Genomic DNA, 25,536 nt, shown 5'->3' with positions numbered 1-25,536 from the left:
TTCAGTCTTGTGCAGTGTGAGAAGCCATCTCTCCCTTAGAGCTCTTCCTGACAATTAAACTCTCCCTCTTCTTAATTTCATTCCAGTGCTCCTAATTATGACCCTGTAATTAGCGTGCTGATTACATCCCCTGCGCTATTTCTCTGCCTCCTTGATGTTCACCCTTCATTTATTTTTAGTGTGCTTCTTCTCTCTGCTCTTGAAGCCCCTGCCTACCTGTCCCCCACAGGGCTTGTAGCTCAGGGCTCGGCGTTAGGGAAGCTCATCATGTAGCCGCCTTGCTGCTCCAGATTTACTTGCTTTTGTCATGAACACTACCTGGTATAGCTAAGGAAGAGAGCTGTGGTCTGGGGACCCTGACAGCTGTGGTACAGTCTTGTCCTCCGCCATGCTGGGCGATGTCTGTTCATTGCTGCATTCAGAATGATGCAGATCCGGCCCAGCATCCCATGTAGGAATTGCATTTGGACCCACAGCGCCTTCTTCATTGTCTCCTCAGGGTGGCAATTATCTGGAATCTTCATGGAGTTCATAAAGCAAATGCTTGGGAGCTTTCTCCTCTCACTTTCTCTTTCCTTACTCTTTTTAAATTTTATTTATTTATTTTTTGTCCCCACTTACCAATAAGATGTTCCACTCAGAGCAATACTGTCTTCTGTGGTATAGGACCACAGGCACCCAAATCTCAGACCACCACAGGTTTGAAAGCAGAAAGACAGGCCAGCCAGTCAACTTCCTTTGTTTTTCAGAAACCATTCCCAGAGTCCTCGTGTTGTTTCTGGCTTTGTTGCCACCTTAATCCATTTACTGGGTTTTCCTCCCCTCTCTCTGATGAGGGCAAAATGTTTTAGTTCGTCTTCACAATGGCCTAATGAGATGGAGAAGAGGACACGTTAAGGAAATACCCGTCCAGAGTTGGTGGCAGAGCCAGCCAGTGGTTCTGAGGCCTGGACTCTGCCCAAGCCGCTGTGTATATGCCTACAGGAAATAGAACCCCCTTCTCTGCAGAAGAGCTGGAGAGTGAGCAGAGCGGTTGGAAATCAACAAGGACCCTAGAAGAGTGCAGTGCACATCCCACCACTGTGCCCTTGCCCGTGTACCATGCATGGGAGTCTAGAGGTAGTGAAAGCCAGCCTTGGAAAGCATGCAGATTAGTGGGCCACTGTGGCTGATAACACGTAATTCTGAAGGATGTGTTTACTTCCCCACAGTGCAGTTGGGGGTCTCCTGGGGACTCCTGGGAGCTCTCCAGAGAAGGCAGAGCCTTAGTAGAGTGCCTTCCTGGACCCGTCTTGGTTCCTTCCTTCTGTGTGGCAGAGACAGGGCTTGTATACATCATGACCTGTGTCAATGCTGTGGCATGTTCCCACGCTTGCTCCACTCTCCTCACCTGCCTGGAACATACAACCTTCCAGTGAACAAGGTCTGCCCTCCCTGGCTTTCCTGGAAGTGAGGACAGAAAAGACCAAGCGTTCCGTGCTAAGCACATTGGGAAGCCCCGTGAATGTCATGACGTTTTAAGTGTTTACAGAATGAGCAAATGACTCACATCTATTGTATACATCCACCAGAGCTGTGTCCTGAGCTGATCCTTATTGTGCAGTCCTGTGTCTTCCTGCACATGTGAGGAGGGTTCCAGAGAGGCCCGGACATGGGGGTGGGACAAGGAAAGGGGACAAGAACTTAGGAGCTTCATCAGTGGGTGCTTTCATGGGTTTTCAGTCCATCACCCTCATCTGCCAGCTTCTTGCGTCTTCCTTCCTACTCCCTCTTCTTCGTCCTCTCTTTTATTTCTTTCAGTCAGCAGAACTTTCCCTTTGGGTGGGATGTTCTTTGTTGGTCTAACTTCAGACAGAGCTGTGCAAGCTGAGGGCAGACTGTGGATGTTACTTTAGCACAGGTCCCGCCCTGATGACCTGGCCACTTGGCCAGCGAGGAACCAAGCTACTCTGTGGGTAGCTTTGTGACATCATGGTGACAGGATGGTTAAGACCCCTCAAGCATTGACATTTAAAATTTCTTCCTAGGCCAGCCAGTCCCAGCACTCTTGAAGGCAGGCAGACCTTAGCTAAAAAAATAAAAAATTTTCTTCCATAATAAACATACTTTAGAGGTTGACCTCCTGGCTTTAAAAAGAAAAAACAATTTAAGTACCTTGTGCCAACATAGGGAGTTGGAGTTTTTGTTTGTTTATTTATTTTGCTTATTTTGTATATATTTTGTGAGGGGGTGGTTTTGAGACAGAACTTTACTGTGTATTCCAGGCTAGCCTTGAATTTTTTTCAGTATATGTATTTTGACTCTCTATGTATGTATATGTGTATATATATGTACACACACACACATCTGGTCCCCTTGGAGGTCATAAAAGGACAGAGCATTGGGTCCTCCTGGAACTGGAGTTAAAGATGGTTGTGAACCACCATGTGGGTTCTGGGTCCAACCTGGCCTGTTTGTAAAAGCAGCAAATATTCTTAACTGCTGAGCCATCTCCTCAGCCTCTTGAGTCCAGGGATTACATGCATTTTTTTTTGAGATACTTGCTCCTACTGTAGCCCAGGCTGGCCTCAAACTCATAGCAGTCCTCCTGCCTCAGCCTTCAGAGTGCTGGGATTAAAGGGCTGAGCCACCACACCTGACTCGAAAATCAATCTTAACACTCTTTAGCAAAAAAGATATTAAAAGGAAACATGAAATAAAGGGAACTGGTAAGGTGGCTCATAACTAGAAGCTTTTGTTGAGGGGGACCCCGGCTCAGTTCCCTGCACCCCAGTGTAGTCAACAACTACCCACAGCTCCAGTTGGGGGGCTCCAGCACCCTCCCTGACCTCTGTGGACACCCATGAGGGTAAAATGATAGAATAGTAACAGCAACACCATTTTAAAAGGAAACATAAGCTTATGTAGTTGCTATGAAAGGTCTGTGGCATTTTCCAAGTCTCACACTGAGTATTTCTGATGATTCTTGATTAAGTCTGGATCTGCAAGGAAATGCACACCTGTCTTGTCAGCCCCAGGACTGTACTGGACACTGGCAGGTGGGACTGGCGACCACTGGTGACAAGAACACAGGTTCTTGCTCCCTTCTGCATGTTCTCCTAAAACAGCCACCTTTAGGGATTACAGTTCAGCTTTGACTTTGAGAAGCTTTAGAAAACAAATCACAATAATAGGGCTAGCCTTATTTTCTTCTTCAGTTCTCACTGTCTGCACAGCCACTTGATTAGTGTTTTGTCCAGAGGTGCCAAAGTTAGAAGAGACGCTGTGGTGTGGTGATTGGAATAAAAATAGCCCCTATAGGCTCAAATATTTGATTCCTTAGTAATGAGGCACTCTAAACTGTCTGATAGGGTTAGAAGGATTAGGAGGTGTGACCTTGTTGGAAGAAGTGTGACATTGGGGTAGGCTTTGCAGTTCAAAAGCCCACGCCAGAGCCAGTCATACTCTCTGCCTGTGGATCAGATGTAGCTCTCAGCTCCTCCTCCAGCACAATGCTGTCCGCCATGTTCCCCGCCATGATGATGGACTAAGCCTCTGAACCTGTAAGCAAGTCCCCAATTGAGTACTTTCCCATGGTGTCTTCTTCACAGCAATAGAACAGTAACTAAGGCACATGGGTAAATTGATTCGTTCTGTTAATTAGTTGATTTAATGATATGAATAAGATATCAGTGTACTAGCTTATATCTTATAGGATAGACCATCTAGAATATATCAGGGATTCAAATAGTGTTGTAATCCCTGTCCTCATGAAAATTAAAACATTGTATTTATAAAGCTGAGAGTTTATAAATCTCAGTTCCTTTTTTAAATAGCTTGATCTTTGGGCTTTGTTTCATCATCTGTTTCAGTTTGACACATGGGATAAATGTGGCCACCAACAGTACCATCGATCTTACCAGTCTCATAAGTTTTGCCTGATCTCATGATGGTGTGGAAAAGGCTCAGAAACCATTGCTGACTCCTCTGTTGGTGCTCACAGTTACTGTAACCATGTCAGCTGCACGTGGTGGATCACACAGCTCATCATATTTTCTCTCTATTTTTTCTATATGCTAGTAAACTTTTGAAAATATTTTTGTGTGTGTACTTTGGGGGTGAGAGGGTCACATGCATCCCACAGCACACATGTCGGTGTCAAAGGACATCTTGTGGGGTTTAATTATTCTCTTCTACCATGTGGGCTTCTGGGAATTAGCTCAGATCATCAGGCTGGAGTGCAGGAGACCTGCCTCAAAAAGGGGGGAAACATTACAAATAACAGTGCTGTGGTTTACTTAACTTCAGTCTGGGGCTGGGGTAGGGTTCAGGATTAGAGCACTACACATATTCTGGTACTACACAGAATAAAAATCTTTAGTCTGGAGACTGGAGAGACAGCTTAGTGATTGTAAGAGTATGAACTTCTCTCACAGGGAACCCAAGTTTATTGCCCAGGGCCTGTGTTGGGCAACTCAGAACCATCTGCAGCCCCAGTCCCACAAGGGCTGATGCCCCCTTCTGGACTCTGCAGGTTCCTGCACTCACATGCACAAACCCACATATACACATAGATAAAAATATATTTAAATAAACATATTTTTCTAAATCCACACTCTATCAAATATCTATTTTCAGATGCTTTTATTTGTAAAAATACAATTTTTATTATAGAAGCTGCTATGCTTAAGTTTCTACAGTTGCAGATCTCCCTACTTGGTAGATTCAACAAGGTTAAAGGAGTAGACACATTTTTATAACTGTTATATGCTCCTCTGGATTCAAATGCTTTGGGGCAAAGGAAGAGAATCAGAATTTATGTAAGGCCCTACTCTGATGTTGTTTACGTCTGGGAATATGACATCTGACTTTGGGGCATTTAGTTCTGGCTGAGTGGCGTGGCGTGGAGACTGTACAGTGATGTGGCTTGGGTGGTATCATGTGACTTCTGGAAAAATGAGAAATCACATCAAACCAAGTCATTGTCCTCTAAGGTAATTGCCTTCCAAACAGACTTTTTAGCCACCCTTGGTAGCTCATGTCTGTGATCCTAGCAGGAGCCACGCTTCCAAACAGTCTTTTTAGCCACCCTTGGTAGCTCATGTCTGTGATCCTAGCAGGAGCCACGCTTTCAAGGCCAGCTTGGGTAATATAGCAAGATTCAGGCAAGTCAGGGCTTGAGACTATGAGTCCCTGACTCAAGACAAACAGCAACACTAGTCTTCTTAGGTCTCTGGGTATGTGGCTCACTGGTGGGCACTTGCCTGGCAGGCTTGAGGTCCTGGGTTTGATCCCTGCAGGGGCTGAGGAGAATCAGTTTACACATAACCATACCAAAAGCTCCTGCTTTTTCTGTCGTGATGACAGTGGGAAGATGAAGGAGGCAGAGTCCCCTCCATTAGGGAGTCTGTAGCCTGGTGGGGAAGTGACGAAGTGGAGCTGGAGCAGGGTGTTCCTCTGCTGTAGGACCACGCAGAGGGAAGACTTGAATTGAGTCTTGAAAAATGGTCAGGGATTGGTGGGGGAAGAAGGAAGAGGTAATGAAAGAACATGGCAGAGTTGGACAAAATATAAGTAGTTTGGTACGGATGCTGGGCTTGGGTTTGAGGTAGGAAGCCATGAGAGACCAGGATTCTCTAGGTGCCAGTGAAGCGCCTTGTCCTATCAGAGACTATAATTGTAGACCTATCTAGCTGGGATGCAAAGAATAAACTGGAAAAATGGGTGAGCAAAGAACTTTGTGTAATAGTAAAACAGGGAGCGCTAGGGGTTTGGCTTAGAAGAGCAGCACTAAGAATGAAGAGGACAAGCCAGAGAGACGGCTTAAAGAAAGAGTGGATGGGGTCAGGAGTAGTGTCAGACTGTCCTCAGACCTGGCACTTGGCACTCACCACCCTCTAATATAAGAAAACATAGAAGGGTGAAGCTGGATATGGGGGTACATACCTATGGTCCCCGCTCTCAGGAGGCTGACCACAGCTTAAGGCCAGCCTGGGCTGTGTATTACGTAGGAGGCTCCACAGCAAGACCACGACAACAGGATAAAAATATAAACCTTAGGGGATTTCTTCCGTTTTTCCTTTCAGTAGACTGTGTGTAAATCTACATAATCGAGATGTACACCTTCTTGTTGATAGCTGATCAAAGTTTTCTCAGTAGGTGAGGTCCGTGTTTGTTTGTTTGTCAGTTGCACCAAACAAGGAATTTGAATGTGTGCATTGGATTCCCTAATGTTGCTTAATGATGACCACAGCTCTCTTTTTAAAAGTACAGATGGGCGCCGGGCAGTGGGCATGCCTTTAATCCCAGCTCTCCAGAGGCAAAGCAGTGAGTTCTGTGAGTTCGAGGCCAGCCTAGTCTATAGTGTGAGTTCCAGAATAGGCTCCAAAACCACACAGAGAAACACTGTTTCATAAATAAATAAATAAATAAATGTATAGTTGGAAGCACTGTTTTGGTGATATTTCTCAGTACTTATTGCTCCAAAACCACACAGAGAAACCCTGTTTCAAAAAAAAAAAAAAACTAACTAAATAAATAGTACAATTGGGAGCACTGTTTGGTGAAATTTTTCAGTACTTATTGCCAGGTAATAACATAGCCCAGTCTCACCTAGGTGGCTTTTTTTTCCCCACCAGATAAATGCATGGGTTTTGATGTTTTTGTATTTTGACAGTATTTAATAGGTGAAAGCAAGTTAATGTGTGATATCAGCTGAAGACAAAAGACATGTCTAAACTAATAGTAGATAAATTGGTAAATGGAAAATATGTATTATTAAAATCTTGACTCGTCCATAGGAATGATCGGAAACTCTTTACTCTTTGCCTGTGAGATCATCAACCATATGTTGAAAGAGCTAGGGAAGGAAAGCAGACAACAGATTGACGATTTTGAGAGTTCTGTGTCAGCAAATTGCACGTGCCAGGCTAATTTAGGCTTCACCACTGCCAGGGGCATGGAAGGTTTTGCCCCGTACAGAACCCTAGGCCAGCCCATTTGCGGGTTCTTTGGGCTGATTCAGCTGACTGCACATTGTTACAGGTGCGCACTGAATGCTCACTTCATGGGAATCTGAATAATAATGTCAGTAAACATTCTAATACTGCTAACAGCGCACTTGCTTTTTGTCAGGCACCCTTCTGACACCAGTAATCCTAGTGTTTGGGAGATGGAGGCAGGAAGATCCAGAGTTCAAGGTAGGGCCAGTGAGATGGCTCAGTTATATCCACCAATCCTGATGACTTGAGTTTAATGCCCAGAACTCCCATGATGGAAGAAAACCAATTCCTGCAAGTTGTGCTTTCATCCCCCACATGCATTGTACATGTGTGTGTAAGCCCTTGCAAATATGTGGACGTACACACACACACACACACACACACACTATAAAACAAATGTAAGTTCAAAGCTAGTCCTGGCCCAGGCTACCTGAGACTATCCTGTCTCAAATACTGCACACCAGCAACACCAACCCCATGTCCGCTCCTTTAGCCGTCAGATAGCTCCATGATGTAAACGCCACCATTAGTCCATCTTATGGCTGAGATAACCCGCCCAGGAAGACCTAGCTAACTGAACAAGGCAGGTCCAAGCATGCTGTTTCCAGTCACCATGTTCTTAAGTACTGTAATTTTGGCTGCCTGGCAATCCTTCCCTCTTACCACACCTTCCTGGAGCGTGGCTTCATCGCCATCTTCCCCAGGAGGTCCACCTGTACCCCTCTCCTCACCCCCATCTCTAGGGGTGCTTCAGTACTTCATTTGAGGCACCTCTATCACCTGCCATTCCTCACACAGGAGCAGCAAGCGTATTTGTATCAGATTCCATCTTGTGATTGCATCACAAGGAACCTCCAAGGTCACTGATGAAAAGTTACATTCCTATAAAACCATATAAAGGAGGAAGTTAAAGCTAAAAGTGCGCGGAATAGAAGGCAAATAAAGGATACTGGCTGCTGAGGGCTGGGGGAGGTCAGGGAGGTTGGAGTGGTTCAGGTGGAGATGGTTTCTCCAAGTATGTGGACCAGAGATGACTGTAGAGTATGGCTCTGCAAAGAACAGGAGGAGAACAGGAGAACATCCTTCAGAACATTGATCTGAGGTGTAGTGGAGGAAATACATTTAAGGAGGCAACTGAGTTGTGTTAAAGCCGAGTATGGTAGGCATGGTGGTGGACATCTGTAATCCTAGCATTTGGGAAGTGAAGTCAGGGGAATTGTGAATTCAAGAACTGATCTATGAAAATCCTGCCTCAAAAATAGAGCATATATGTATATATTCTGGTCAAAGGTCTTCATCATTGATGCCTATAGGAAAACAGCTTTCCTGAGAGGCAGCCCTGCTTTCTCTTGGAACCTGCTTTCCAGAGGTCTGTGTGCATTCTCATGAAGACACTTGGCTTTGGGTGTCCTCCATGTGACTGGCCTCTCCCAGGACAGGACTTTTTTTTTCAAGTACGTAGTGGTAGGTAAAAACAGTGCATTGACACAGGAAGTGCTGCGAGCCAGGGCCGAGTTCTCTCCAGAAGGGAAGCTTAGCTGAGAAGCTGCTGTTCAGAACAGACCATCAGTCCCAAGAAGAAACTGAGGTACAGAACTAGATGCCTAAAGTCATAGGAGGGCCCTCTGCACGCACAGACACCCAGACATACACACACACACACACACACACACACACACACACACACACACACACACACACCTCTCGCTTCCAACCCGAGGGGCTGAGGCTGGGTATTCAGGTAGGACCCCTCTAGCCGAGTCATAGCTGGTACAAAAGCAGTCTTGTTTGAACTGCAGCGTTTCCAACTGGGATTAGGTGAGCTGTGCCTCCGTCATCTGTGCACCCACCCGCTCATCCTGTCTCATACGCTGTCCCAGAATATTGCAAGTGAAAATCTCAGCAGGCAGCAAATATTTGCATAGCATTTCCTCCATGTACCACTATTTTTGAAAGAAAAGTGCTTTTAGAAACTGTTCTGGCCTAATTGAAAAAGTACATAGCAATCCGCATGTATTGCCCACCAGCATGAAACTGTCTAACAAGTAGCCAAATTTGGGATCCTGAAGACAGACAAGTGACTAATGCTAGGCTGTGTGTGGCCAGAACCAAATGTATTTTGTGACCACAAGACCATGTCTGGATTCTCCTTTGTAATTACCACACAGCCTACTGTAATTGTAAAACTTATATTTACTTCCTGCCTTTGACATGTAATCCAGGGTCCAGGGCTGCACCCAGACCTACAGTGAAGTCCTCTCTTATCTGACTACAATGTGTAAAATTATTGAGATTGTGTGTGTGTGTCCAGGTCTGTTAAATGTGCAAGTATAATCTTGTGAAAAAGTAAGCTTCTGCCTTATTGGATGAAGCACTTTACCAACCTAATGTTTATTGAAGACCTACTATCCACCATGACTATTTTAGACTCTAGCAACCATAAGAAGACCACAAAAGCCTTGGCTTCCTGGAAGAGATGAGGGAGCTGAGAAGGAGGAAGGAGACACGCGAGAGCACAGTGCGTGTGGATGTGAACCCACCCAGCACAGTGCTAGGCGTCAGTGGCTTCTGCAGCTTGGAACCTTAGAAAAGCCCTCTCCAAGATGACATTTCAGTTGACATTTTAAATGACAAGAAAGAGTGGAACAAGCAAAGGGCAGGGAGAACATTCCCAGCAGGTTAATGGAAAGGCCCACAGACAGGAAGGAATTTGCCATGCTCCCAACACAGAGCAAAGGCCAGGGTAACTTGAATATGGCCGGTAGTGGGTGACTAGTGGCAGTGGAGTTGAAGAGCTTTAATCACAGCTGTGACCGTGTGTGGTGTGGCCGTTACTGAATCGGCATCAGCCTGGAGGAACTGCCACCGTCTCGGCAGGAGATGGTCATGGTTTGAGCTGGATTACATATCAGAGGCAGGAAGTGACCAGGCAGAAGGCCCAGAGTCATAGAACTTGACAGTGGGCTGAACGTGAGGAGTAACAGAAACAGTATTCAGAATGACTCCTACAAGTTCAGCCTTGAACAACTGGGTGGTAGTGAAGGAGATGAGAAAGACCAAAGGCCTCAACCTTCACAGCTGCAACTGACTAATGCCAAGCCCACATCTTGTCTACTCCATGCCCACCCTGCCACCCTCCAACTGCGTGTGTCACTAGGACATGGTAAACTTTGGAAAGACCGCATCAATCACTTGCATTGTTTCGACTTTCTTTATTTCATTTCATGGCATCAAGAAAGAAAGAAAGGAGGTTATATATTTATTCAGGCACTGGGAAGATAGTTTATTGATTAAAATGGCTCATTGATTCTTACTCTTCCAGAGGATCTGAGTTTGGGACCCTATACCCCTATCAGGGAATTTATAACTACCTGTAACTCCAGCTCCAGGGAATCTAATCCCTTCTTCTAGCCTCTGAGGGCCCTCACACACATGGCATATTCTCACACATATACAATAAATAATAAATATATAAAGTTCAGGACTTTGGGATCTAGCTTGCTTCCTTACACAAAACCCAGTACCACATAGACTAGGTACACAACCGTAATCCCATCACTCAGGAGATAGAGACAGGCAAGAAATCAGAAGTCCAAAGTCATCACATGCATAATAAACGTGAGACCATCCTCTACTATATAAGATCCTGTCTTAGAGGTGGGGATGGGGAGAAACATCTATCAATCAATCATGTGATTACCTAACTCCTACCTTGCTGCATCCATCCACTGTAATCTTAGTTTCTATGCAGGCTTTCCTCCTCAGCATGGTGCTTGGTCCCTGAGCCCAGGCATCTAGATGCAGCATAGGGGTTCTGATACCTACCCATTGGTTAGAAGTTAACGGCTAGCATATTTACCTAACAATATTGCTTATATATGCCTGTCCAGCCATCTCTCAGTAGCCATGAGGGGTTATCTCTGAGACATTCAAGTCCCTTAGACACAATGGCAGAGTATTTGCCCAGAACACACAGCCTCTTGTAGTCCTAAGTCATCTCCAGGTCACTCACCGTACCCAATTTGGTGTGAATGCTATGTAAAGAAGAGATACAGCAAGAGTAAAAGGTCTGTGCATATTCAGTACAGACAGAGATGTTTTTCAGTTAGTTTTCACCTATGCCTGATTTAATGCATGTGTTTAGAACCCAGGCGTGTGGAAAGCTCAGTATAGAAAATAAGACATCTCATTTGATTGCTTACCTATGCATAGTCAGGAACATTTTGTGATTCCTTAATAAAGATTATATTGACTTAATCCAATTGCTTCTTTATTATATGTCTAGCTTTTACATTTGCCTTAGAAATGTCATGGGGCTTAAAACCTCATCTATACAATAGAAATAACAATACAGTCCTTCACAGGTTTTATACAAGTATTGGGAGAAATAATATCAAGTTACTGGAGCAGTCGTCAGCAAGTGAGCTATTAGTAGTCCTAATGAGACCCCTTGGTGATGGAGCGTTCTAGAACCAGCACATGTTTGCAGCATTCAGGTGGACCAGCTCTAGAACGTGGGGAGGCAGGCACCTTGTGAGCGTCCTGCCCGGTTTTAAACAGAATCTGTACTTTTGTTTGACTCTTGGTGTTCTCGAATAAAGAGACTTCAGACAGCAGCTAATCCCACTTTTAAAATATCTGTGGTTCCGGCAGATCTATATCTTTCCCCCGGCCTGGCCTTGACCACATACACCATGCAGTTCTGTCCTCTGGATCAGCTAAACCACCGTAAGTGATATTTATTGCCAGATGCAACCTTTTGCGAGCACCTTGTAAAATCCCAGCATTAATGTCATTTTCTATAAATACAGGTGTAGGGTGAGGAAATGCTCTTTGGAGAAGTGTCGCTATTGCAATCTTTCCCCTTTTAGACTCTCGGTCTGTGGGCTATTACTCACTGCTGGCATTCACCCCTTCTCTCTTTTGTTACCTCCCTTTTCGTGATCTCTGCCATCGCTTAGTTCCCCACTCAGCCCTCCCTAGCGGTTGGCATTGCATTTGGGTTGTGCTTTCTTGCTTCCTCTACCTTTTGAAATTTAAAAATAGAAAATAACCAACAAGCCCACAGTCTTTCACACAGTCTGAACTCTGCTGTACAGCTAACAGATTTTCCGGTGAATTCCATGCTGTAACATTTATAGTCAGAAATCTGCCATCCGCTCAGAATAAACTCAGCAAGAAAGTCACAAGGAGCTCCTTTTATTTCGACTATCAGAAACAAACATCAGGACTAGGAGGCAACAGCCCACTGGAGGCAGCTTTGGAAAGTGAATTCCAGGGGCGTCATGACTCCCCAGCCTGCCTCTTGCCTTTTTTACACTACCTGCCCAGTTTTTTGAGTTGCTAGTTGATAAAGGACCCTTTAAGGAGTCTGACATCCGTCCTATGAATGCCAAGCCCAGGGCTCAGGAAGCTTGCAGCCTTCATAGGTATGAGCACTATTTGCAGAAGCCCCACCTCATATCACAGTAAACATACAGATGCAATCATATCACACCTCATTTCACAGCAAACATACCAAAATGTAGCACCTTCCATATTCAACGCCATTTTATTGCTGACAGGTTTTTTTAAACTGTTCTTTTCGATTTTGCTTTGGAAATAGATTAGCTAACTGATTTGTCACTGGCCATCAGTTTCTCAGCAATTAACTTTGCATACTTGGGAATCTTTATCAAGTTAAATACTAGATCTGGCCTTTATATTGATTCCAAATGAAGCATTATTAATTACTAAATAAGCAATTAGGATAAACAAATAATAAATACATTTGTAGGCCATGAATTGATTTTAAGTTGGCAGTTAGCTTGTTTAGAATAATGGACTAAAACTTCTGAGGAATACTTAAGACAAGTTTTGGACTTGGGTATGCTTGGATAGACAAGATTAGTTGAGCATTCATAATCCAGAGAGCTGAAATCTTAAAAGTCAGAAATTTGGAGGCCTTGTGTACACTCAAAAAGATTTCAGATTTTGAGATGCCTAGCAGTAAGTGGTTTCCAAGGTCTCATCCTTGAAAAGGTGTCAGGTCCCAGGCACTGCACCCTGGTGCTGTGCGGTTCCAAATGTTCTGCTTGGGAGTCCAGCGTCCTCATCCTCACCTTTTCAAAGAGTAAGTGCTGGTTTAGGAGTTGACGCTCCCACACAAACAGAGAAAGGGGACCCTCTACAGAGCACTTAGGGCAGACCCTCCAACCTCCAACCGTTCACCCACTAGATGGCCTTGAACAAAAACTTCAAGTCCTTGTCCTGCCTCAGTGGTATCTTTCTAGACAGACAAACAAACACTTCACCTAGCCTGCGGAGAGGCCCAAAGTATTTCCATAATGGAAAGGTTTACAAAAACCATCTGACCCAGAGTCGAGGGTTTTGCTCCCACACTTTGACAGGAACGTGGTTTTAGATCTATAATCTACCAAAATGTTGGAATAGGCAATCGACAGACAGTTGACAAGCATAGGTTAAATAGCCCTTACCCTGAATGCTCAGGACAGAGTGTGCCAGGTTTAGGATTTTAAAACATTGGCATATGCATAATAAGATATCTTGAGGATAGGATTCATTACATGTAGAAAATTTACTTAAATTCCTTATACAGTTTCTACACATAGCTTGGAAGCAGTTCTATGCAATGTATTAGACGGAAGTCCTCACCAGAAAGAAACCACTCAAGCTAAAACTGACTCTGATTTTGTACAGTATTTTAAATAATTATATCTATGAAGCAAAGTTTCACAGTGGCGCTGTCCAAGGCTGGTGTCATATCAGTCCACAAAATGTTGTAAGTCTGGGGATCTTGCAGATCTCAGACTTCGAGGTTTAGAGAGCTTCAGCCTGCAGCCTTTCCTCAGAAAGGAATTCACCCCTCCTATCTCACTCAGAAGGCGCCCTGTCCCGTGTTTTCCGCGTAAAGGGCAAGCGGGCTGCAGGAGAAGGAAAATTTGGAGGCAGATGGCTCTGCATTAGCAGCCTCACAGTCATGCGCAGCAGTCCCCAGTGCTGGCCAGCCCTTCAGGGTGGCCTCCAGGTCAGCTGTCTTCACAATTGCCCTGTGACGTCATTAACCTCACTACTCATTCCTTCATATATGCTCCGTGAGATACTGGCATTGTGGGGGGCTGCATGCCAGACAGATACTGGAATCTGCCTTCTAGAAGCTCCTCTTCCTGTCTTCTCCTTTGAAGCCAAACATCTAAGAGATTTACAAAACCAGAAAACAGTGCACTTTGGTTTGTTCAGGGAAAAATAATTACTTTTAACTTTTAAAATGTTATTTATATGAGCCAGGCATGGTAGCACATGCTTTTAAGTACACGTCTCAGCCCTCGGGAGCAAAGGCCAGCCTGGCGTACAGAGAGAATCCCAGGATACTCAGGACTGTTTCACAGAGAAGCCCTGTCTCAGAGGGGGAAAACAAGCTTAAAAACAAAGTTATTTTTATTGACATATAATGGGATGGGATTGTTGCTATTATTTTTAAGTGAAGCAATAAATGTATTTTTTAATTCTTTAGTCTTAATAGTTACTACATTAAATAGTGATAAATACAACCCATATTTTGAAAAAGTTCCTTGGAGTCCTCAGTAACATCTAAGACCTCAAAGGAGTTCAAATCATACTTTCCAAAGTTTGCCGGTTTCTGTAGGTCCTGTCTACTGACTGTTTCTCTGAACTAGGAGCCATGTTGTTTTGTTTGTTTGTTTGTTTTCTCCATTTGTCTTGGCACCTCCATTTGTCTTGGCACCAAAGCTTCGAAGCAGACTTTTAAATACAACACCTTGCTAGCTCTGGGTCTTGGGTTCCTTATCTAAAGCGGGCAGAATTGGGGACCCTTTAGGATCCCAATAAAAGCAGAAGGTTAACTTACATCTTCCAAGTGCCTGGTGCAGAGGCTGAGGTCAGATAGACCCTGAGGAACTTCCTGCCCTTCCTGCCTCTCCCTGGCAGGCTCCTGGGCCAAACAAGCTCACAGCCCCCTTTCTTCCTCTAGACGGTCTGCATGCAGACAGAGAGAATGGCTGCACAGAAGGAATTGATGAAGATATGATTGTGACCCAGAGCCAGACCAATCTCATCTGCCCCATAACACAGGTATGCCTCCTCTTTCCCCTCAAAGAAAATGCAGTTAGGTTAGTTTCACAGGGCCAGAAGGGCTCCTATTTACCTTCTGCTATCTCACTGTGAGGGAGGAAGCAAAGAAAGAAAAGTGATGAGCTCAAATTGTATACCTGGGAGGTTTGTGGCTAAAAAACACTTTCATTCAATCATATGCACTAGGGCCTGGGAATAGAGTCAGAGCCCAGAGACCCCTGGAGCCCTGCATTTCCTGATCACAGAGCTAATATTTGGGGCAGGGTGGGGGCGACACAACTTGGAAGTGGATGGTTAGTATTCCTGAAAGCCTAATCTCTCCTTAATCGTAGCTGGAAATGAAGAAGCCAGTGAAAAATAAAGTGTGCGGTCACACCTACGAAGAGGAAGCCATTGTTCGCATGATTGAGTCCAAGCACAAGAGGAAGAAGAAGGCGTGGTAAGTGGAAGAAGAACACCTTGGTGGTCCTCAGGGCATGTCATAGAAAGTCTTCCCTAGACATGGCTCTGCCCAGACTGTCCACAAGGAAGGCGGCTTTCTGGCAAGAGCAGTGTTCAGAGGACATTGAAGGTACTTCAGGCACACCATCAAAACAGGAGGAGGAGGCTGGGTTGGAGGCCGTGGATAACAGGAGTCTAGTGAATCCTGCTGTGTCAAAGGCAGCCAAGGACTAGCTCAGTGCGTGGAGTGCTTACCTAGCGTACAGGAAGGCCGTACACAAATCAGGCACGGACACTCATGCCTGTAACCCAGCAATGGGGTGAAGACAGGATTGAAACATTAGAGATTATCTTTAGCCACACAGAGAGTTTGAGGCCAGTCTGCATGAGACTGATACTCTTCTCTCTCTCTATTTCTTTCTTTGTTTCTCTCTCTCTCTCTCTCTCTCTCTCTCTCTCTCTCTCTCTCTCTCTCTCTCTCTCTCTCTCTCACACACACACACACACACACACACACAGCAAACCAGAGTAGTTGAGGATCTACTGAACTGTGATCTAAGAGAGAGACACACACCAGCCCTACCAGTGTCTACTTAACCAAGAGGAAATTACCTTACTCTGTGCTTTCTGCTATGGCACTTTGGTGTAAACACAGTAACGTAAACCTCCTAAGACAAGCATTCAGATCCAGTGGTCTGCCTTATCAGAGGAATGCTGCATAGACGGTTTCAAGAAATCCATGGCTAACTCACCCGTGAGAATTTGTTTAACTCGGAATCTTCCATCCCTTCTCTCCCTACCTCCCAACCCCAGGACCACGGCCCTGTGCCTGTGACGAGAGTCCTCAGTGGGCCACACTGGAGCTGACTGGTTTGGGCATCTCCTGAGCTCTTATCGCAGGAATGGAATGGCAGGTGTGACCGTTCTCAGGCTCTGATAGCAGGTCCCTTTGATGTGTGCTTTGCTTCTGCATCATCCAGACCAAGAATCGGAATTCCCCTCCCCTCCCCATGTGGGTGTGGGCTGAGAAATAGCTCCTAGAGACTGGAGAAGCTCCTTGGCCATTCAGTCAAGTAATTTACAGGATTTATTCTAGAAGAAAAGTTTTTTTGCAGCCCAATGGCTGCCAAACGTAGACCATTAGTTCATCTCTATCTAGCTGTTTTGCATTTCCACCTCATAGTCCAAATGTGGAATTTCCCTAATGACCTTGACATTTTCCATTTGAGCATAATTTTGTTACTGGACTTTCAAGCCTTCCCTTTCCACTAATTTCTTCCTGGTGTTCCTTCTCACAAGCCAGGAAGGGTCACTGTGCCCACTACGAATGCCTCCTAGCTCGCCATCTTTTCCCTTCTGATGATGTGTGATGCTCTCCTCATGTTGGGGGTGGAAAGGGCCGGGGTCTACAAGGCATGGTTCCATTTCCCACCAGCAGCCTCAGGGCCAGCGGCAGAACGTTCCCACACGTCAGTGGCCCTTCCCAAGTATCCACTCTGCCTTTCCAGCGCCCTTTGCCTGTTCTGAATTGCTCACAGTACTTGCAAGCACTTAGCACTTGTCATCCAGAGATGCCTTCTTTGCACGTCACGCTCATGGTTAGGGTGGCAGACACCCTGCAAGTTTTTGTGTTCTAATAGTCACCATTAAGTCCAAGTGGAAGAAGGCTAGAGGTTTATAACAATGACGTTCCTACCAGGCCTGATGCCAGGGAACGGTGAGGGAGTGCTTGTAGGCCAATCCTCCTAATGTTTTTCCATTGGTCACCCCTTTTTACTAGATCAGATGTTCCCCCTTTTCTCCTTTCCGTGTGTATATGTGTGTGATGTGTTTGTATGTATGTGTATTCACATGTATGGTGCACATGTGGAGGGGTGTGCATGTACATTATGCACACATACATATAGAGGCCCAGTGTTGCTTTCAGGAATCTTCCTTGGTTTCTCTTCCACCTTCCTCTTAGAGGTAGGGTCTTTCAAACCCCAAGCTTGCAGATACAGGTTGGTCTTACTAGCCAGAGTGTCCCCCTGGAGATCCCTGTCCCCCTTTCTGAGTTTGGATTTATAGGCATGGCACCATGGGCTCCAGGGATCTGCCCTCTGGTCCTCCTATTTGCACAGCAAGTGATCTAACCACTGAGTCATTCCCCCAGCCCCCTCAGTCCTGACTATATACATATATAAAGTACACAAATTAAACATTTGCTAACAATAAATTATAAACAAACTTATCCTAAAACAGCTCTGCAACATATATATACATATACATGTATATATATTACCATTTATTAAAGGTAAAAGCAAATCTATATACTAATGAGATAGATGTGTCTGATTTTACATAAAGATAAATATTGACTGAATAGTTGATACTGCAGAATAGAGTATGTTTTTCAGCTGATTAGAACTTTTGATTTTCTAATTGTCAATGCTGAGAACACCATAAATACATAGTACAAAAAAATGGTGGAACTATGTTTACAGCCATTTTAGAAACTGTTGGAAATTTTATCCTAATTCCAAGCCAAAATTCATTTTACAATTTTTTATGAAATCTAATTCCGTAACTCACCAGTTTGTAAAATCAAACATTCTACTACATTACAATGCAAAGATACAGTGATCTACTCCAATCTGTGGAATAGTCGTAGGAAAATACTGTCTTTTCTGCTGTTAATCATTGTTTCTATAAGAGCAGAAAACATGTACAGAAAAAAACACAGCGATTTGTAAGACGCAGTTGTCTCAAATCTGAGCTGAGGTTTTCCTTGGCACTGTGCGCTGTGACAGGAATCACAGCAGAGTGCGCTCAGGTGCTCAGAACCAAGGCTACGGTGAGGCTGCGTGGCGCAGTGTGGATGCGCATGCGCAGCAGAGAGATGGCTCCGCGGTTAAAGCACTCGCCGCTCTTCCGCAGGACCCGAGTTCAGTTCTCACACCTACCTGAAGCTCTAGCTCTCAGTGGTCCCACGTCCTCTTCTGGCTTTCATACCAGCACGGCTATGGTGCAACAGACATACCTTATAGACATAGAAAATAGCAAAATAATTTTTAACTGTCTTGTTTGGGTTTTTGTTTGATTCTCCTTTTTTGTTTTTGGTTTGGTTTGGTTTTAGTTTTTTGAGACAGTCTCCCTGTGTAGCCCTGGCTGTCCTAGAACTCACTGTGTAGTCCACACTGGCCTTGAACTCCCAGCGATCCACTGCCCCTGCCTACTGAGTGCTTGGATTAAAGGCATACGCCTCCACACCCATCAAAAGCTAGGTCCTTGACAAGAGCCTCACCGCATCTGGCCAGCTTTCCCTCAGTGGGCAGTTCGTGTGATGGTGGTTACTGTTGGTGGCGGGAAAATGGAGTGAGTCCATAGATGATAGAGCAGCAAATAGGCCGGAGATCTATGATAGAGGCCAGGAATGACAGTTTCATTGTTTTCCTCGTCTGTAAATTGACAGTAGTCAGTGTAGTTTTCTCATCGGTGCATTTGAAGCTTGAATGAGATATTTGTAAAGTAGCTAAAGCACCAAGCACACACACAGTGAGGCTCGGTAACCATGGCCTCTTAATCATCATCTCCAAGCTTTGGCCAGCTTTCACCAGCGTCTACCAGCCTTACCCCATAGGCACAGGAGACCTTGTTAAAAGGGGGGGGGGGCATTAAGAGGAGCCATCCTGGAGTTGAGGAAGTTACCCCAGAAGCAGTGCAGGGGACAGGGGACAGGCCTGTGCTGCTGCCCCTACACGGGCTCTCTCACAAAGAAGGAGCACATACCTGGGGGTGTGCAGCACCCCTGACAAATGTGGCAACGGACTGAAAGTGGGAGAGCAGGAAGAGGGGGTGATGACTGCCGTTTCTGTTGAGTGTCCAGACTCAGCTGCTAGCTGCCGCTGGTCTAGAGAGATACAGAAGAGGGAAAGTGTCTAGAAGGGCTTCTTAGGGGCTAAGTTCAGGCCATCCAAGTCTGAGATCACAGCGGTACAGCTACTTAAACAAATCAGAGGCACAGGCGTGTGAGCTCTGTCCTGAGAAGGTGACTGAGGTGGCTCTGAGTATAAAGGCGGGGCAACTGTCACTGTTTTTGACACAGCTCTGGAGAGGCAAGCTAGACAGAGCCTTGGCCTGGAAAGAGGTCTCCTCACCATGGCCCCTCAACACCCAGCTTAGATCCTGCAGTCAGCTCCAAACAGTTTCTTGTTCATCAGTTACAGCGCCAGAGGTAGAAGCCCCTGTGGGAAGCAGCCTAAACCACACCCAAGTCGGGAGGTGCTACAGTCCCAGGAAGCAGTGTCAAATGCAGGGCACACGTGGCGTCTGTGCACAGCTTGCTCCATAGGTTTCTGATTCAGCACGCAGTGTTGCCATTTCCCATGAAGCGGTATTTAAGAAATGTCTGCGACATATCCTGTTGGAGAACTCTTTCTCCTGTTCCAATTATGTTACGTTACTGGAGTCCCGGGCACACTGTGTTACTGGGTACCATCTGAACTTTCCCAGCATGCTTCAGTCCCTGGAGAGCTTGCCACTGACTTGAGGCGGAATATTCTTGTGGAGCTTTTCACCCTAAGTATATTGTTAGATTTGTTTCCTAAAATATTCCTCTTAATCATAAAGCTATTATCTCACAAGTAAAGCTGCCTGCTGATTTTCATGGCAATAAGCTGTGGCTGATTTTGACCCCAGCCGTTTGTTTTGGTTTTCTCGTACTGAGCCGGATCCTCAGCAGTCATTCAAAGTATGTCAGGCAACGTGAAGTGAGCAGAAGTGTGTGATGTCAAAGCAGAATTCCCTTAGCAGCAAGTCACTGGGCCTCTCAAGCAGATTCTTTATCTCTCTAGTGGGAATAACGTCATCAACTCAAAATTCCTGGGACTCGAGAGCTGACAGGGAATTCCTTCCAGATCTGTCCTAGCACATCTTCTCCACAGAGAAGATAGGGAGCCAGCTCCTTCAGGCTCAGCTCATCTGCAAAACTCACATTCAAGTGCCAAGTTTGACCAGGAATGTATTATCCCAGCACTGCGGGGAGGGGTAGAAACAGGCAGCCCAGGGCACAGTGGCCGGCCAGCCTAGTGTATACTTAGCAAGCTCTAGGCCGTGAAGGACCCTATCTCAAAAATAAATAAATGTGCTCGTCCCCAAGGACGGCTGAGGATGTCCTCTGACCTCCGCTGCATGCACATGTGTGCACACGCGCACAGCGGCATATACACCTGATGGGAAGCCTGCTCTTGGACAGCGTGAGCAGACAGCTGTGGGCACTTATGGCTGCCGGTCATCACACTTCTCTCACTGCTCTGGGACACCCCACCCTGGACTCGGAGGGCATGGCACAGTTGCTCCTGTGTGTAGGTATGACAGGAATCCGCCCAGCTCTTGCTGCCAGAGGTATCTGTATACCCACTTCCTGGAGCTTAGAGATCAGACCCTAGCAATCTTAGGATCTGAGCCCCTTGCGACCTCACTATGGTGTGATCATAATCTGAGACTGGGGGCCAGATTCCCACAGCACCTTGGGACCCTCTGCACCCTGAGGCCTTTCCTTAGTAGACACTGAAGTGTGCCCCGCGCTGTTAAGGAATGCGCTGCCCTGTGGTTGACCCAGGCTCAGGATCAGCCTCTCCTTCCAGGCCTGTGGGTCTGAGCCCTTCAAGGAGATGATGCGGGAGCTGATGTTGCCACACCTGAGTTGCTCACCAGGATGTCCTGGGGATTACGGCCTAATGCTTGGGTTGTGTTGTTTCTCAGAGCAGGAGTGCCCTGATTCAGGCCCGTGGCATCACGGCCTTTTCTTGGCCTTTTTAGTTTAAAAAACTTGTTTGTTTCTGTGGGGTGGGGTGGGAGACGAGGCTGTACCCTGGTTCCTGTGCTGGCCTCACCTCCAGGAAGTCTCCCCAGAGATGCATTCATGCTGTTCAGTGGTTTGCACCCTGTCACTCACTGAGCCATCTTGTTTTGAGGAGATGGAACTGGTAGCTATGGTTTAGCATAGCAACGGCTGTGTGGTAAGGCCTGGGACATAACCCTTTGCTTTGGCATAAAGGGCCCACTTGATTCTCACTGTGCCAGGATGTCTTCAGAGAGACAAGCAACTCTTCTTCCCTCTGTCTGCAGGAAAAACCTTGTGTAGTAATTAATTTGTACAGTGTCAGTTCCAGGGGAGCTGACTGCCAGGGCTTTGCCACTTTTCTGGAGATGCCTCACTGTGTAGCCCAGGCTAGCCTAGAACTTTCTATGCGGTTCAGTCTGGTCTAGCACACTCGATTCCCACCCCCCTTAGCTCTTCCATCTTCAAGTTGTACCTTTGCCGTCAGGTCCCCTCGCCGCCCTTGGAGGGACTGCTTGGTTTGTGTCTCTGTCCCCAGAGCCTGTTTCTGCGTGACACAGATCTCACTGAGCTCCAGCCCATCCACATGAGTGTGGGCGCCTCCTCTGCAGCCAAGTGGTGTGGTTCCTTCCATCAGCCATTCTCAGAATGCCCTCATTTACTGACTAAAGCCACTGATGTCATCAGGAAGTCCACCCCCCTCCCCCTCCACTTCCCTCCCCACGGCTTACTCACTGTCTGGCAGATGGAGATAGACCTTGTTCTCAGGAGTCCGTGCTCCCAAGGCCTGGTAGTCACAAACAGAACTCAGGGCTTTGCCCATCAGGGAAGTTTACCTCCAAAACGCTTGTTCTGCATTTCCACATCAGGGAAGCCTAGGGGGTGACAGTTCCCGGTTCTAAAACGAGTGTGTGTGTGTGTGTCTGCATCATCTCATACCTAGAGATTTCAGAGCACAAGGGACAAGCTGGGGTGGGAAGCTAGGGCTACACAGCAAGACCCTATCAAAAAAACAAAAAACCTCACATGCCTGAATGTACAGGGCACATTCAGCATTTCAGAATTAATTCCCATCCTTAAGCTTACCATCCATTGCACCAATGAAAGCCCCTGTGCTTCGAAGGCTCCTTAATTCCAATATCAAGACCAAGAAAACCTTTTCTTTCCTATGATCTGAGGAATTGTAGCTCTCAGGTCAGCTTCTCTTCCCTCTGCCTTTTACATTTCTCCTGTGTTTGCTGGCTGTTTAGAGCCATCTCAGGTCCTGGGGCCAAGCTTTGTGTGGGCCAGAGCCATGTTTGTACTTTGGGTTAGGTGGCCCTGCACTGATCACACAGAAGCCCCCTGAATGGGTGAATGGTGCCCTGGGTGCACTGGTCTCTGTGAGTACAGACGGACCAGATAACTTCCCGAGAGAGTAGTGGCCGGTCTAGGAGATCGCAAAGTGGGGGAACATATGGAGTACCTCAGGGGGCTGTGGCCATGTGGAATGGGGACCCTGTCCATATTTTAAAGCAGGGGGACCCAAGCTCAGAAAGTTTATCTGGGCTACCAACCAGTAGCTGATTGAGAGAATTCAGGACCTACATGAGCTTGACTCCAAACACTGGGAGCCCAGCCCTGCCCAAATCTTGTTCATAGTAAAAAGATCAGGTGACTCAGTCCAAATACTGCCCTGGCTAAGGCCAAGCCGGCCCTTGAGCCTCACCCTTTTCTGGTGACTCACATTCTTAATTCCCCCACCTCAGGCTCCTGGCCAATCCCTAATGCCCCACTCAGTGTCCCCACTGAGAGGCCAAGTGGCATTCAGAGGGACATAGTCCAGGCAGGACTCCAGGGCCCATTCCTTCCCACCACACAACAGGGCCCTGCAGTCGCCCATCTATCTGTCTTCCCTTTCTTTATCCGTCTTGACTTCCATCCATAGGTTCTGCAGGTCCCTCATCCTCGTGTGTGCTAGAGTCTGTCTCTGCCAGGGCATGCAACCCTTGCTGCACCTCTGTGGGACACCCAGCAGTTTTCTCTGCTTCATTCATCCCTCTGTCCTCTGTGAAGTAGCATCACACCCCCAGCGCTATCTGAGAAAGCTCCAGCAGGGTTGGGGGGTGTTCTTTTCATAGTTAAAATGAGACCCAGGGCTAAGGATGATGCAGCTTAGTTGGTAGAGCATTTGCCTGCCGTGCGTAAAGCCCGGGTTTGATCCCCAGCACAGCATATAGCCAGGTCTTGGTGGTACATGCCTGCAATCCTAGCACCTGGGAGATGGAAGCAATAGGAAATTCATTCCCCTCTACGGAGGAAATTCAGGGACAGCCTGGGCTATGTGAGACTCTAAGTCAAAACAAAACGGAAAATAATAACAAAATAAAATAATAATCCAAAGTGTCCCCTTGCCCCTGATCTCACCTCCAAATTCCTTCGCTCTCACTGCAGAGCACCTGTCTAAGCCTTCTAGGCAGCCCAGGCCACAGGCAGCCTGTTTCCACCCTTCCTTCCCAGCCGCTCTGACCCCGTGTTCCCTCCACCCTGCATTGCTTCTCTGCTGTTGTGGCATGGTACTTGGCTACTTGGTGACTGCCTGCCTCCTGTGACAAAGCAAGCTCCTAGTTGTAGGTGCCGCTTACACATCTGCTTGCATCCCCAGCTCCAAACCAAGCCGCCCTTGAATAGGGCGTTTGCATGCCTCTGAGTGTCGAGGGGTTTGGTTTGTCTTTGTTCTGGTTCTTTCATAAACTGGTCTCATTTCAGCGCCTGACTATGAAGTTAGCGCTCAAGGCCTGGGACAGAGATGGACTGACAGTTTGCTTTCTCCCTCACAGCTGCCCCAAAATTGGCTGTAGTCACATAGACATGAGAATGTCGGATCTCATCCCAGATGAAGCCCTGAGAAGGGCAATCGAGAGCCACAACAAGAAGAAAAAACGCCACTCTGAGTAGGAACAAGCCCCCCTGCCCACAGGGATGCCAGCAGCCTACCTCCACCCCAGCCTCCTGAGAGTGAGTTTAGAACGCAATCCAGGGCTGACTGACCAGCACGCTGCATTTAGGGTAACACCTGATGGCTAATTTAATTGAATGCATTTTTCAAGTTACGAACTAAAACACAAGTACATTATACTCTTTATTTTCAAGTGCTCTGGAGTTTTAAATAAAACTTTGATAATCCTCAGCATGTCTAGTCTGTATTTCTTCCAGTGCATAAGGGGTTCCTAAGGTACAGATCTTCTTTCTCGCTCCTGCTTCTGAATGGTTTTTATAATTGTTTCAACGGAAACGTGTCTTTGGGGTGGTAATTAAAATAGAAAAGCAGAGAATCGTGCCAACCGAGCAGCAGTTTCTGTAAGCAAAGCCAACAGCAGCATCTGGTTGTGAAGCGAAGCCAGTGGACCCTCCTATGTAGTTGGCGTGACTGACAGTGCTGGGTATGGATGTTTTCATCTGTCGTGAGTTTCTGAATGGTGTGGAATGTCCCAGGACCACACTCCCCAGGGCAACTGTAGGTAATGCCGTAATGTAAGCTTGGCTGCATCCCTAGGAGGGCCTCAGGTGTCACATGGGAAGCCACCACATCCTGAGCACGCAGCTGAACTCACCGCAGGATGCTACTTGCCAGTGACCTCATCCTCTAGGCTCTGTCTCCACAGTTCATGGTGTCTTCAGCAACAGGGACTTACCTTCAGCTTCTGGGGGCAGCAAAGGGGAATAGCAATAGCCTATGATGTTTTGGGAAGCTCTTGGACAATCCTAACTAACGATTCAAAAGAGCCTTCTTATGCCCAGTGTTGAGACTTTTGTTAGTTTATGGCTGTTGTGAGGAGCGTTGTCAGCCAGATGGAAATTACTCACTTGAACTCTGTATGTATATGATATGTATACACAGACCTGTAGTTTTCGGTAGGAAGATGTGACTTTTTCAGACACGTCTATCATTTTACGCTCATCTGTGTTTATCTTTGCCCATTCCCTACTTCAAGTCCTCCATTCTTCCCTTTTCCTCCCTCAAATCACTTGTTCCCTGTCATTCCCCACTTTTTCTCTCTCTCTGTCCTGTTTCCCTCCCCCACCATGGCCCCCTTTTACTTCCCTGGTTTCTGCAGTTACTCCAGGTTGCACACTTATATCCGAAGATTTGGAACTAGGAGCCCCAAATGAGAGACCAAACATTTGTCTGTCTTGATTAATACGATCTTTTCTATTTTCATC

At 46.4% G+C, this 25,536-nt stretch overlaps 1 protein-coding gene across 6 annotated transcripts in view; it reads left to right on the top strand.

Moving 5' to 3' along the window:
* The window catches only part of Nsmce2 (NSE2 SUMO ligase component of SMC5/6 complex), a 206,020-nt gene extending 181,518 nt beyond the window's left edge, over window positions 1–24,502 (top strand). For 2 of the 6 annotated variants that reach the window (XM_075960964.1, XM_075960965.1), the window contains exons 5-8: window positions 11,634–11,708; window positions 14,971–15,071; window positions 15,404–15,510; window positions 24,153–24,502. In XM_075960964.1, coding sequence (XP_075817079.1) covers window positions 11,634–11,708; window positions 14,971–15,071; window positions 15,404–15,510; window positions 24,153–24,270 — 401 coding nt within the window. In that variant the 3' untranslated portion in view covers window positions 24,271–24,502. Of the gene's footprint in view, window positions 1–11,633; window positions 11,709–14,970; window positions 15,072–15,403; window positions 15,511–16,325; window positions 16,427–24,152 lie in introns of all 6 variants that reach the window. The other 4 variants (XR_012909638.1, XR_012909639.1, XR_012909640.1 and 1 more) reach the window with 4 other exon arrangements.
* The last annotated feature ends 1,034 nt before the right edge of the window (window positions 24,503–25,536 follow it).

This window comes from Microtus pennsylvanicus, chromosome 2 (assembly GCF_037038515.1).
Source record: "Microtus pennsylvanicus isolate mMicPen1 chromosome 2, mMicPen1.hap1, whole genome shotgun sequence".
NCBI lineage: Eukaryota > Metazoa > Chordata > Mammalia > Rodentia > Cricetidae > Microtus > Microtus pennsylvanicus.
Note: the sequence above shows the minus strand (reverse complement) of the source record. Positions and strands in the feature narration are given on the sequence as shown.